The 14,098-nt window shown below is 41.3% G+C and overlaps 1 protein-coding gene across 4 annotated transcripts in view; it reads right to left on the minus strand.

Moving 5' to 3' along the window:
- Positions 1-14,098, minus strand: part of fray (oxidative stress responsive kinase frayed) — a 124,988-nt gene that overhangs the window by 67,428 nt on the left and 43,462 nt on the right. For all 4 annotated transcript variants that reach the window (XM_070079627.1, XM_070079624.1, XM_070079623.1 and 1 more), the window contains exon 3: positions 6,634-6,746. In XM_070079627.1, coding sequence (XP_069935728.1) covers positions 6,634-6,746 — 113 coding nt within the window. The remainder of the gene's footprint in view (positions 1-6,633; positions 6,747-14,098) is intronic.

Raw genomic sequence — 14,098 nt, forward strand, 5'->3', positions numbered from 1 at the left:
ATACCATTTTAATGTTCAATCTGTCAGACACTGCAACACAAGGGTATCTTGGTACAGACCTGCAATCAACTTCGACAACCTCCACTAGTGAGAATGGCTGGATTTGAGAGGGACCTGACCTCCCAACATCTGAGTTCTTACCTCTTCTAGTGACCTACGTCTCACCTCTCGGCGCTATATAAGGCTCCATCCTGTCACTTCATCTCCATGTTGTTTCATACTATGGAACAATGCTCTTCTCCAGACTGAGGGACTGACCACCTCAAAACTTTAAGGGTGATGGACTGATTACATCGTCTTCAAGTATCTTCTGCTTCTATCAACTTTTCTGTACTCGACTGAAGAAGCCTACTGTGTAGGCGAAATGTTTCGAAATAAAGATACCTAACTGTTGCATATGTGTCTTACCTAACAATTATTGCCCAAATGATCTGCATAACAATGGGCTTTCAACATGTGGATAAATGGTTCAGAGAATCAAAAAGTTGATACATTAAGACATATGCAAAGCTTGGGTATCTTTATTGTGGAAATACCTCACCACACGATGGCATCATCAGTCTAATACAAAGATTGATGGACTGATTACATCAACTCCAGGCTGAGGGACTTGTTACCTCAATCTACTGGTGATAAAGAACAAAGAGGCACAATACCGTGACTGGAACAATACACTGGTGATAAAGAACAAAGAGGCACAATACCGTGACTGGAACAATACACTGGTGATAAAGAACAAAGAGGCACAATACCGTGACTGGAACAATCTACTGGTGATAAAGAACAAAGAGGCACAATACTGTGACTGGAACAATACACTGGTGATAAAGAACAAAGAGGCACAATACCGTGACTGGAACAATCTACTGGTGATAAAGAACAAAGAGGCACAATACTGTGACTGGAACAATACACTGGTGATAAAGAACAAAGAGGCACAATACCGTGACTGGAACAATACACCAAGTCCAGAATTTTCTGTACTGTGTATAATATTTTTATACACAACACAGGGGTTTCCCAATGTTCTTGTAAGTTGAGGATTTCTTCTTTCTTTCAACACACCGGCCGTATCCCACCGAGGCTGGGTGGCCCAAAAGGAAAAACGAAAGTTTCTCCTTTCAAATTTAGTAATATATACAGGAGAAGGGGTTACCAGCCCCTTGCTCCTGGCATTTCAGTCGCCTCTTACGACACGCATGGCTTACGGAGGAAGAATTCTGTTCCACTTCCCCATGGAGATAAGAGGAAATAAACAAGAACAAGAACTAGAAAGAAAATAGCAAAAAACCCAGAGGGGTGTGTGTGTATATATATGCTTGTACATGTAAAGTTGGATGTCCTGGCCCTAAGCGAAACAAAGCTGAAGGGGGTAGGAGAGTTTCAGTGGGGGGAAATAAATGGGATTAAATCTGGAGTATCTGAGAGAGTTAGAGCAAAGGAAGGGGTAGCAGTAATGTTAAATGATCAGTTATGGAAGGAGAAAAGAGAATATGAATGTGTAAATTCAAGAATTATGTGGATTAAAGTAAAGGTTGGATGCGAGAAGTGGGTCATAATAAGCGTGTATGCACCTGGAGAAGAGAGGAATGCAGAGGAGAGAGAGAGATTTTGGGAGATGTTAAGTGAATGTATAGGAGCCTTTGAACCAAGTGAGAGAGTAATTGTGGTAGGGGACTTGAATGCTAAAGTAGGAGAAACTTTTAGAGAGGGTGTGGTAGGTAAGTTTGGGGTGCCAGGTGTAAATGATAATGGGAGCCCTTTGATTGAACTTTGTATAGAAAGGGGTTTAGTTATAGGTAATACATATTTTAAGAAAAAGAGGATAAATAAGTATACACGATATGATGTAGGGCGAAATGACAGTAGTTTGTTGGATTATGTATTGGTAGATAAAAGACTGTTGAGTAGACTTCAGGATGTACATGTTTATAGAGGGGCCACAGATATATCAGATCACTTTCTAGTTGTAGCTACACTGAGAGTAAAAGGTAGATGGGATACAAGGAGAATAGAAGCATCAGGGAAGAGAGAGGTGAAGGTTTATAAACTAAAAGAGGAGGCAGTTAGGGTAAGATATAAACAGCTATTGGAGGATAGATGGGCTAATGAGAGCATAGGCAATGGGGTCGAAGAGGTATGGGGTAGGTTTAAAAATGTAGTGTTAGAGTGTTCAGCAGAAGTTTGTGGTTACAGGAAAGTGGGTGCAGGAGGGAAGAGGAGCGATTGGTGGAATGATGATGTAAAGAGAGTAGTAAGGGAGAAAAAGTTAGCATATGAGAAGTTTTTACAAAGTAGAAGTGATGCAAGGAGGGAAGAGTATATGGAGAAAAAGAGAGAAGTTAAGAGAGTGGTGAAGCAATGTAAAAAGAGAGCAAATGAGAGAGTGGGTGAGATGTTATCAACAAATTTTGTTGAAAATAAGAAAAAGTTTTGGAGTGAGATTAACAAGTTAAGAAAGCCTAGAGAACAAATGGATTTGTCAGTTAAAAATAGGAGAGGAGAGTTATTAAATGGAGAGTTAGAGGTATTGGGAAGATGGAAGGAATATTTTGAGGAATTGTTAAATGTTGATGAAGATAGGGAAGCTGTGATTTCGTGTATAGGGCAAGGAGGAATAACATCTTGTAGGAGTGAGGAAGAGCCAGTTGTGAGTGTGGGGGAAGTTCGTGAGGCAGTAGGTAAAATGAAAGGGGGTAAGGCAGCCGGGATTGATGGGATAAAGATAGAAATGTTAAAAGCAGGTGGGGATATAGTTTTGGAGTGGTTGGTGCAATTGTTTAATAAATGTATGGAAGAGGGTAAGGTACCTAGGGATTGGCAGAGAGCATGCATAGTTCCTTTGTATAAAGGCAAAGGGGAAAAAAGAGAGTGCAAAAATTATAGGGGGATAAGTCTGTTGAGTGTACCTGGTAAAGTGTATGGTAGAGTTATAATTGAAAGAATTAAGAGTAAGACGGAGAATAGGATAGCAGATGAACAAGGAGGCTTTAGGAAAGGTAGGGGGTGTGTGGACCAGGTGTTTACAGTGAAACATATAAGTGAACAGTATTTAGATAAGGCTAAAGAGGTCTTTGTGGCATTTATGGATTTGGAAAAGGCGTATGACAGGGTGGATAGGGGGGCAATGTGGCAGATGTTGCAAGTGTATGGTGTAGGAGGTAGGTTACTGAAAGCAGTGAAGAGTTTTTACGAGGATAGTGAGGCTCAAGTTAGAGTATGTAGGAAAGAGGGAAATTTTTTCCCAGTAAAAGTAGGCCTTAGACAAGGATGTGTGATGTCACCGTGGTTGTTTAATATATTTATAGATGGGGTTGTAAGAGAAGTAAATGCGAGGGTCTTGGCAAGAGGCGTGGAGTTAAAAGATAAAGAATCACACACAAAGTGGGAGTTGTCACAGCTGCTCTTTGCTGATGACACTGTGCTCTTGGGAGATTCTGAAGAGAAGTTGCAGAGATTGGTGGATGAATTTGGTAGGGTGTGCAAAAGAAGAAAATTAAAGGTGAATACAGGAAAGAGTAAGGTTATGAGGATAACAAAAAGATTAGGTGATGAAAGATTGAATATCAGATTGGAGGGAGAGAGTATGGAGGAGGTGAACGTATTCAGATATTTGGGAGTGGACGTGTCAGCGGATGGGTCTATGAAAGATGAGGTGAATCATAGAATTGATGAGGGAAAAAGAGTGAGTGGTGCACTTAGGAGTCTGTGGAGACAAAGAACTTTGTCCTTGGAGGCAAAGAGGGGAATGTATGAGAGTATAGTTTTACCAACGCTCTTATATGGGTGTGAAGCGTGGGTGATGAATGTTGCAGCGAGGAGAAGGCTGGAGGCAGTGGAGATGTCATGTCTGAGGGCAATGTGTGGTGTGAATATAATGCAGAGAATTCGTAGTTTGGAAGTTAGGAGGAGGTGCGGGATTACCAAAACTGTTGTCCAGAGGGCTGAGGAAGGGTTGTTGAGGTGGTTCGGACATGTAGAGAGAATGGAGCGAAACAGAATGACTTCAAGAGTGTATCAGTCTGTAGTGGAAGGAAGGCGGGGTAGGGGTCGGCCTAGGAAGGGTTGGAGGGAGGGGGTAAAGGAGGTTTTGTGTGCGAGGGGCTTGGACTTCCAGCAGGCATGCGTGAGCGTGTTTGATAGGAGTGAATGGAGACAAATGGTTTTTAATACTTGACGTGCTGTTGGAGTGTGAGCAAAGTAACATTTATGAAGGGATTCAGGGAAACCGGCAGGCCGGACTTGAGTCCTGGAGATGGGAAGTACAGTGCCTGCACTCTGAAGGAGGGGTGGTAATTGTTGCAGTTTAAAAACTGTAGTGTAAAGCACCCTTCTGGCAAGACAGTGATGGAGTGAATGATGGTGAAAGTTTTTCTTTTTCGGGCCACCCTGCCTTGGTGGGAATCGGCCGGTGTGATAATAAAAAAAATAAAAAATAAAAAAAATACAGGAGAAGGGGTTACCAGCCCCTTGCTCCTGGCATTTCAGTCGCCTCTTACGACACGCATGGCTTACGGAGGAAGAATTCTGTTCCACTTCCCCATGGAGATAAGAGGAAATAAACAAGAACAAGAACTAGAAAGAAAATAGCAAAAAACCCAGAGGGGTGTGTGTGTATATATATGCTTGTACATGTATATGTAGTGTGACCTAAGTGTAAGTAGAAGTAGCAAAACATACCACCTGAAATCTTGCATGTTTATGAGACAGATAAAAGACACCAGCAATCCTACCTTCATGTAAAACAATTACAGGCTTTCGTTTCACACTCACTTGGCAGAACAGTAGTACCTCCCTGGGCGGTTGCTGTCTACCATCCTACTACCTAGATGTTGAGGACTTACTGTACACAAATAACCCGCACAAAGGAGAGAGAAGCTTTTGACAATGTTTCAATCCGTCCTGTGTGACTTGTCCAAGACGGACCAAAACGTCACAAGCTTTTCTCTATGTGCGGGTTATTTGTGAACTGTTCCAGTCATGGTACTGTGCATTTTTGTTCTTTATCAGAGGGAGTTTGAGGTAATCAGTCCCTCAGCCAGGAGTTAATGTAATCAGTCCATCAATCTTTGTACTGGACTGATGAAGCCACTGTGTGGTGAAGTACAGCCTCTCCTCACTTAACAGAGTTCCGTTCCTAAGACCACGTCAGTAAACGAATTCGTCGCTACGCGAGGAGCATACTATAATGGTAGTGGGTTTGTGTCAACCATCTCTGATATTGTTTTAATGTCACCTAGGCACCATTTGTAACATTTCTGGTATATTTTTAAATGTTTATACAGTAGTGTACCGTTTATCGTAATAAACAGAATAGAGGAAATCAGCTCTAATATTTAGGTATGCACACTGGTCAGAGAGCCCGTCGTAAGTCCGAGTCGCCGGTAAACGAGTACATCACTAAATGAGGAGAGGCTGTATTTCCATAACAAAGATACCCAAGTGTTGCATATGTGTCTTAATGCCCTCTTAACATACTCTAAAGCAGGGATCAACACCACGCGGCTCATGGGCCACATGCGGTACACACCGACTTCAAATATTTATAAATAGTAATAGTACAGTGGACCCCCGCCTAACGATCAGCTCCCAACTCGACCAGTTATGTAAGTGTGTTTTTGTAAGTGCTTTTGTAAGTGAATTTTTGGGGGTCTGAAACAGACTAATCTATTTCACAATATTCCTTATGGGAACAAATTCGGTCGGTAACGGCACCCGAACAGATGTCTGAAATGAAATAATATCATTAGGCGAGGGTCCACTGTACTAATAAACCTTTATTTTTCACTTTTTTATTCATTTTAATTCTAATTGTTCATTTATATTTATTTATAAGACTGATTTTTTCTTTGGCCTGCAAAAAATGTGTAAAATATACAACGTGGCACCCATAGTGTCACCCATTTCTGCATAAACGTATCACGATGAAATTTGTTTTATGCATCTGGATTTGTATTAATTAGCATTAGCAACAAAACCATCAATAGCTTGCCATATATAGGATGCAAACCTATGGCAAGTTGGTCCTAAAACTGGAATCCAGTGCACTGCCCACTGAACCATGCCTTGCTAATAAGATTCAAACCAGGGAATGGGTGGGGTTAGAACCCATGGTGAATGAGTTGTAAAACTCATAAGCCACTGGGTCAGCTGGCTACAATAAAATTCATCCAACTAGGTATATTTATACACCATAGGAAGGTTAGCATGGGACACCACTGTGACCACAAATGCAAGTTTTTACAGATGAATCTCCCACCAGCGTGACTGTGAACTATAGCTCATGTCCCCTCAAAGCTGACACACACTGGCCTGGAGTTTTACAACTCACTTTCCAGGAGTTGTAATCCCACCCATACTGTGTCTCCAACTGTGTTATTACCATTTCATGAGTCATAATAAGATACATTCAAACAGAATAAATCCTCGACTTACAAATACATTGAGAATCTTCTGAAATGTGTATAATATCATTATTTTAAACAATGCAGGAGGTCCCCAACATGTTCGTAAGTTGAGGACTTATTGTATTATGAATATTTTACACAATGCAAGAGGTCCCCAATATGTTCGTAAGTTGAGGAACTACTGTAGGCTTATTTCTATACAAATGCAGTAGTGTACAACTCTTACCAATAGTTCATCCATACTCGTATTCCATTTTTCTAGGTTTATTCTCTTGATGGCACATTTTTCGTTGCGAGGGATACACAGCGCAGAATGTACAACAGCAGTGGCGCCAATACCTGCATCAAGGTACAAATGTATAAGTAACAGATTAAAATATGCATGAAGTATACTACAGTACTGATACATAAGAATGGAAGAACACTGCAGAAGGCCTACTGGCCCATACAAGGTAGGTCCAATAAACAACTTTATTTCTTTGTGTAGTATACAATATGTAAAAAGAAGATAAACTTTATAACTTCCGTCTTTTTTGGGTCACCCTGCCATGCTGGACGACGACCAGAGTGTTAAAAACAAAAAGATTACGATTCTAAATGCCAATAAATACTGATATTAACCCATTAACTGTCCAAACGTAGATCTACATTCACTCGTACAGCGCTCCAAACGTATATCTACGTTTTTTTACATGCTTTCACAAATGGAGAAAATCAAGGTCAGAGCGCTACATGCGAAAATGTAGATATACGTTTGGACAGTTGTAGGGTTAATATAACTCCGTACCAACCCATCAACAAACACAAATACAGTGACATCACTATAGTGACAAATTATTTCTTTTGGGGATCACCTTTCAATTTTATTTCTACAATAAAGTCTCAAATTTCTCGCACTACGAATTTTTTTTATATACTAATTGATCACTGAATCAACAAGCTTGACTTATTATACTTTTTTATTACTATTTTCAAATACAATGGTGTACTGTTAAAACCCCACGCATTCCATGGTTCGTGTTCAATCATGTTACTAAGATTTCGTAAGTCCATATTATCATAACTTTGCAATCATTATAACTTACCTTGGCATTAATACAGTATTACAATTAAGCTAAAATTATTACTGTCGTACAACAGTTAACTTTATTTCATGAATGGTTCTACGTGAAATTTTTATGGCACTAAAATGAGTAACAAGCTGAACTAGTCTCAAGTGACCATTACACACGCAAACGATATTTATGGGGTCCATAAAAACATAGTGTGAGTATAAAGTATTTATGTACTCCCTACTGGTACATACCCACTAAATTATTTATCTGAGCCACTGTGAGTGCTACGTGCAGTGTGTTGGTAAATAATTTATGTATTAGCATTGCTCAAAACTCGAGGTAGTTACTGGGTATATATTTATATCCAGACGATTGTGCTACGACTTATTTGCCCGAAGTGCTCTGCGTAACCAGTGGCTCTCCACATGTACTATTAAATTTGAGAATTTTGTAAACCTATGTATCATATGGAAGAAGAAAGGAGGAGGAGGAAGAGGAAGAAGAAAGAAGTAGTAGTAATAATTACTGGGGAACCTGACCCTGGATTGGACTATGTAAGTAGGAAAATTCTAATCTCTGTAAACAAACTATTATCATCAATATTAACAACCTCCAACAGTGATTATGTATGAGTGAGGTGAAAGTGTTGAATGATGATGAAAGTACACCTATCATCCGACTTACGACCGAGTTCGGTTCCAAGAAACCGGTCGTAAGTCGAAATGGTCGTAAGTCGAACTTTACTACTGAATATCAACAAAACGTTTTTGTAATGACTATTTTATTGTTTTATTTGGTATTTCATGTTTTACTTTACTTTTTATGTTGTTAGTACTGTATTTTATACTGTAAGGTTTATGATAAACACTGTGTACAACACAAATAGTTGTTTATTTCCCAGAAATTTGGCATAAAAAACCATGGTCGTAAGTCGAGCAGGTCATAAGTCGGATGGTAGGTGTATTTTCTTTTTGGGGATTTTCTTTCTTTTTGGGTCGCCCTGCCTCGGTGGGAGACGGCCGACTTGTTAAAAAAAAAAAAGTAACAACCTGACTCTGGGTAGGACTGCACATTCTAATTATTTATTTCTAAATAACACATTTACAAATTTCCGAGTGTCTTGTATACAAGTTACTGTGAACCAGATCACTGATAATGATGATTAGAACAAGGACCCCAATGGTAGCAAGTCGAGGACCCCAATGGTAGCAAGTCGAGGACCCCAATGGTAGCAAGTCGAGGACCCCAATGGTAGCAAGTCGAGGACCCCAATGGTAGCAAGTCGAGGACCCCAATGGTAGCAAGTCGAGGACCCCAATGGTAGCAAGTCGAGGACCCCAATGGTAGCAAGTCGAGGACCCCAATGGTAGCAAGTCGAGGACCCCAATGGTAGCAAGTCGAGGACCCCAATGGTAGCAAGTCGAGGACCCCAATGGTAGCAAGTCGAGGACCCCAATGGTAGCAAGTCGAGGACCCCAATGGTAGCAAGTCGAGGACCCCAATGGTAGCAAGTCGAGGACCCCAATGGTAGCAAGTCGAGGACCCCAATGGTAGCAAGTCGAGGACCCCTAATGCAAGTCGAGGACCCCTAATGCAAGTCGAGGACCCCTAATGCAAGTCGAGGACCCCTAATGCAAGTCGAGGACTCCTAATGCAAGTCAAGGACTCCTAATGCAAGTCAAGGACTCCTAATGCAAGTCAAGGACTCCTAATGGAATGAAGTCAATGACTTTTTTAGGTGATCATTGGTAATTTCCATTATATATGATAAGTTTACTTACATGTACCTGTACCTAAATAAACTTATCAGTATAGTTTAAGCTTCAAATTTTGTTATATTTGCTTTAATTATTTGCTTAGTCAAGAGCTAAGATAAGATTTGTTTGGATTTTTAACCCTGGAGGGTTAGCCACCCAGGATAACCCAAAGTCAGTACATCTTCAAGGACGGTGTTTTATTTCCATTGTGGTCTTTCAGTCTTGTCCCCCAGGATGCAACCCACACCAGTCACCTAACACCCAGGTACCTACTTACTGCTAGGTAAACAGGGACAGCAGGTGTCTTAAGGAAACACGTCCTAATGTTTCCACCTGTACCGGGGATCGAGCCACAGACCTCAGTGTGCGAGCTGAGCAAGCTACAAGACTTCAGCTTATAATAATAATAATAATAATAATAATATCTTCATTTCTACCAGTACATGTACAAGGTATACAGACCATAGCTGACATCAATGACATACTACTGTATAGAAAGCCGCTTGTTATGCAGAGCATTTCGGGCAAATTAGGTCAGTTTTGTCCCAGGATGTGACCCACACCAGTCCACTAACACCCAGGATGTGACCCACACCAGTCCACTATCACCCAGGATGTGACCCACACCAGTCCACTAACACCCAGGATGTGACCCACACCAGTCCACTAACACCCAGGATGTGACCCACACCAGTCCACTAACACCCAGGATGTGACCCACACCAGTCCACTAACACCCAGGATGTGACCCACACCAGTCTAACAGCCAGGTACCCATTATATACTGATGTGTGAACATGGACAGCAGGTGTCTTAAGGAAACACGTCCTAATGTTTTCCAGCAATACCAGGGCTTCGATCTCCAGACCTCAGTGTGAGAGCCGAGCGAGCTAGCAATCAAGCTATGGGTTAGCCCGAAACGCTCAAGATAACCATGGACTTTCAACAAGCATTCCAATATAAACATTGCATAAACACTATCATGTTTAATTATTATTTTTTATTAACACATCAGCTATCTCCCACCAAGGTAGGGTGAGCCGACAAGGAAAAACTTTCACCATCATTCACTCCATCACTGTCTTATCAGAGGTGTGCTTACACTGCAGTTGTAAAACTGCAACATTAACACCCGTCCTGTTGAAATAAACTTGTATTTGTATAGAATACAGCCTCTCCTCACTTAGTGACGTACTCATTCACTGGCGACTCAGACTTATGATGGGCTCTCTGACCAGTATGCATACCTAAATAATGTACAGTATATTAGAGCTGATTTCCTCTATTCTCTTCATTACAATATACAGTACACTACTGTATAAACATTTAAAAATATACCAGAAGTGTTATAAATGGTGCAAATGTGACATTAAAACAATATCAAAGATGGATGACACAAACTCACCACCACTGTAGTATGCTCCTCACTTGGTGACGAATTTGTTTATCGACGGGGTCTTAGGAATGGAACTTCGTTAAGTGAGGAGAGGTTGTAATTACAAACTAATGCAATTTTTCACCTATAAAAACTAAAGAATTTTATGTGAAAACTTTGTGAACCGAAGTAAGAAAACTGACTAAAATCACAGACGAAACTCCATTGGCATAGGTGCCATCCTAGCTTAAAAGACCAATAGCAAATACAGTAGACCCCCAGTTAACGATATTTTTTCACTCCAGAAGTATGTTCAGGTGCCAGTACTGACCGAATTTGTTCCCATAAGGAATATTGTGAAGTAGATTAGTCCATTTCAGACCCCCAAACATACACGTACAAACGCACTTACATAAATACACTTACATAATTGGTCGCATTCGGAGGTGATCGTTATGCGGGGGTCCACTGTACAGGCAAGCCCCGCTTTACAGGGTTCACTTCACGGTGTTCTGCTAATGCAGTGGTTTTCAGTTACAATCATTTATTCAGACTTCCTACAATAAATATATTTAGCACTCGCTATAAGCTAAGGATGAAAATATGTGTACTGTATATGCATTTTTTAGGCCTAGCTTTTACATGCATTTGAAAGTGAAAAAATGCTGCGTTTTACTTCTAAGTGATTTTTGCTTTACTATAGTAGTCCAGAACCTAATGTATAAGAGGGGCCCTACAGTAGTCCAGAACCTAATGTATAAGAGGAGCCCTACAGTAGTCCAGAACCTAATGTATAAGAGGGGCCCTACAGTAGTCCAGAACCTAATGTATAAGAGGAGCCCTACAGTAGTCCAGAACCTAATGTATAAGAGGGGCCCTACAGTAACCCAGAACCTAATGTATAAGAGGAGCCCTACAGTAGTCCAGAACCTAATGTATAAGAGGAGCCCTACAGTAGCCCAGAACCTAATGTATAAGAGGAGCCCTACAGTAACCCAGAACCTAATGTATAAGAGGAGCCCTACAGTAGTCCAGAACCTAATGTATAAGAGGAGCCCTACAGTAGCCCAGAACCTAATGTATAAGAGGAGCCCTACAGTAGCCCAGAACCTAATGTATAAGAGGAGCCCTACAGTAGCCTAGAACCTAATGTATAAGAGGAGCCCTACAGTAGCCCAGAACCTAATGTATAAGAGGAGCCCTACAGTAGCCCAGAACCTAATGTATAAGAGGAGCCCTACAGTAGCCCAGAACCTAATGTATAAGAGGAGCCCTACAGTAGCCCAGAACCTAATGTATAAGAGGAGCCCTACAGTAGTCCAGAACCTAATGTATAAGAGGAGCCCTACAGTAGCCCAGAACCTAATGTATAAGAGGAGCCCTACAGTAGCCCAGAACCTAATGTATAAGAGGAGCCCTACAGTAGCCCAGAACCTAATGTATAAGAGGAGCCCTACAGTAGCCCAGAACCTAATGTATAAGAGGAGCCCTACAGTAGTCCAGAACCTAATGTATAAGAGGAGCCCTACAGTAGTCCAGAACCTAATGTATAAGAGGAGCCCTACAGTAGCCCAGAACCTAATGTATAAGAGGAGCCCTACAGTAGCCCAGAACCTAATGTATAAGAGGAGCCCTACAGTAGTCCAGAACCTAATGTATAAGAGGAGCCCTACAGTAGTCCAGAACCTAATGTATAAGAGGAGCCCTACAGTAGTCCAGAACCTAATGTATAAGAGGAGCCCTACAGTAGCCCAGAACCTAACCTGCAGTATAAGCAGAGCCCTACAGTAGCCCAGAACCTAACCTGCAGTATAAGCAGAGCCCTACAGTAGCCCAGAACCTAACCTGCTGTATAAGCAGAGCCCTTCAGTAGCCCAGAACCTAACCTGCAGTATAAGCAGAGCCCTACAGTAGCCCAGAACATAACCTGCAGTATAAGCAGAGCCCTACAGTAGCCCAGAACCTAACCTGCAGTATAAGCAGAGCCCTACAGTAGCCCAGAACCTAACCTGCTGTATAAGCATTGACCTACAGTAGCCCGGAACCTAATCTGCTGTATAAGCAGAGCCCTACAGTAGCCCAGAACCTAACCTGCTGTACAAGCAGTGCCCTTCAGTAGCCCAGAACCTAACCTGCAGTATAAGCAGGGCCCTACAGTAGCCCAGAACCTAGCCTGCTGTATAAGCAGTGCCCTTCAGTAGCCCAGAACCTAACCTGCAGTATAAGCAGGGCCCTACAGTAGCCCAGAACCTAACCTGCAGTATAAGCAGGGCCCTACAGTAGCCCAGAACCTAACCTGCTGTATAAGCATTGACCTACAGTAGCCCAGAATCTAACCTGCTGTATACGCATTGACCTACAGTAGCCCAGAACCTAATCTGCTGTATAAGCAGGGCCCTCCTATATACCAGTTGTATCTACCAGCAGTCCTAATCAGGACTAAACATAATTATACCATAACTGAGCAAGAAGCATCAGCCATAGTTTCGTCTTTAAATCACTTTCGGAATATCATCTACCAGCATCCAAATATACATACAAATACATGTACAATATTTCTTTTCTGCAGTATACTGGTACAGGTTCACATCCCTTTATCCAAAATTCGAAAACGTTCCAAAAACCAAAGTTTTTTCACGGAGTGTAGAGCATCAGTCATCTCTGTGCTAGGTCACACCGTCATGTGGCGGCGTTGTGAATCATTCTGAGATTTGAAAAAGTCTGAAATTTGAAACAATACATGCCCCAAGGGTTTTGGATAAAGGGATGTAGTACACCTGTAATTAGTTATGTGTATACAGTAACGTTAAGTACGAAGAAAGCCAGTAACATGCAGAGAATTTCAGGCAGATTAATACCAGTGCTTAAAAGACTATTTAAGAACCAGACATGTTAGTGTGACTTTGTAAATGGTCCAAGTCGGACTGAAACATCATTGTAAGCTGCTCTCTCCTGTGTGGGGGTTATTTGTGTCTTGTTCCAGTCATAGTATTGTGCCCTTTTGTTTTATACAGTAGGAATTTTTAAACGTACAAAAAAGAGAGGTAGTTAAGTGAATAATGGTTTACTTTTAAGTACAGTAAGTCCTCGGACCTATAAACACACTGGGGACCTCTTGAATTATGTATAATATTCAACTTATGAACATGTTGGGGACCTTCTGTAATGTGTATCATAATACTGTTATTATACACAATATGTAATGACATACAACAGAGATGATTCGCAGTGTGTTTGTAAGTCAAGGACTTTACTGTATCAGTCAAACATCAAACTGATGCACTGACTGTCATTTAAGTGGATTTCTTGTGCAGTTTCAAACTGACTAAATGTCTTCAGTTTGTGGAATGACTGAAAGATCATGTTTCAAAATCACCAATGAGCCTGGTAGACCAGGCAAGCACCAGACGAGCCTGGCCCATGGCCAGGCTCCAGGAGTAGCTAAACTCTCAAAACTCTTCAATGATATATCAAAGGTAGTGTAATACATTAACCATAGTCATT

This window comes from Cherax quadricarinatus, chromosome 100, assembly GCF_038502225.1.
Source record: "Cherax quadricarinatus isolate ZL_2023a chromosome 100, ASM3850222v1, whole genome shotgun sequence".
In the NCBI taxonomy this organism is placed as follows: Eukaryota; Metazoa; Arthropoda; class Malacostraca; order Decapoda; family Parastacidae; genus Cherax; species Cherax quadricarinatus.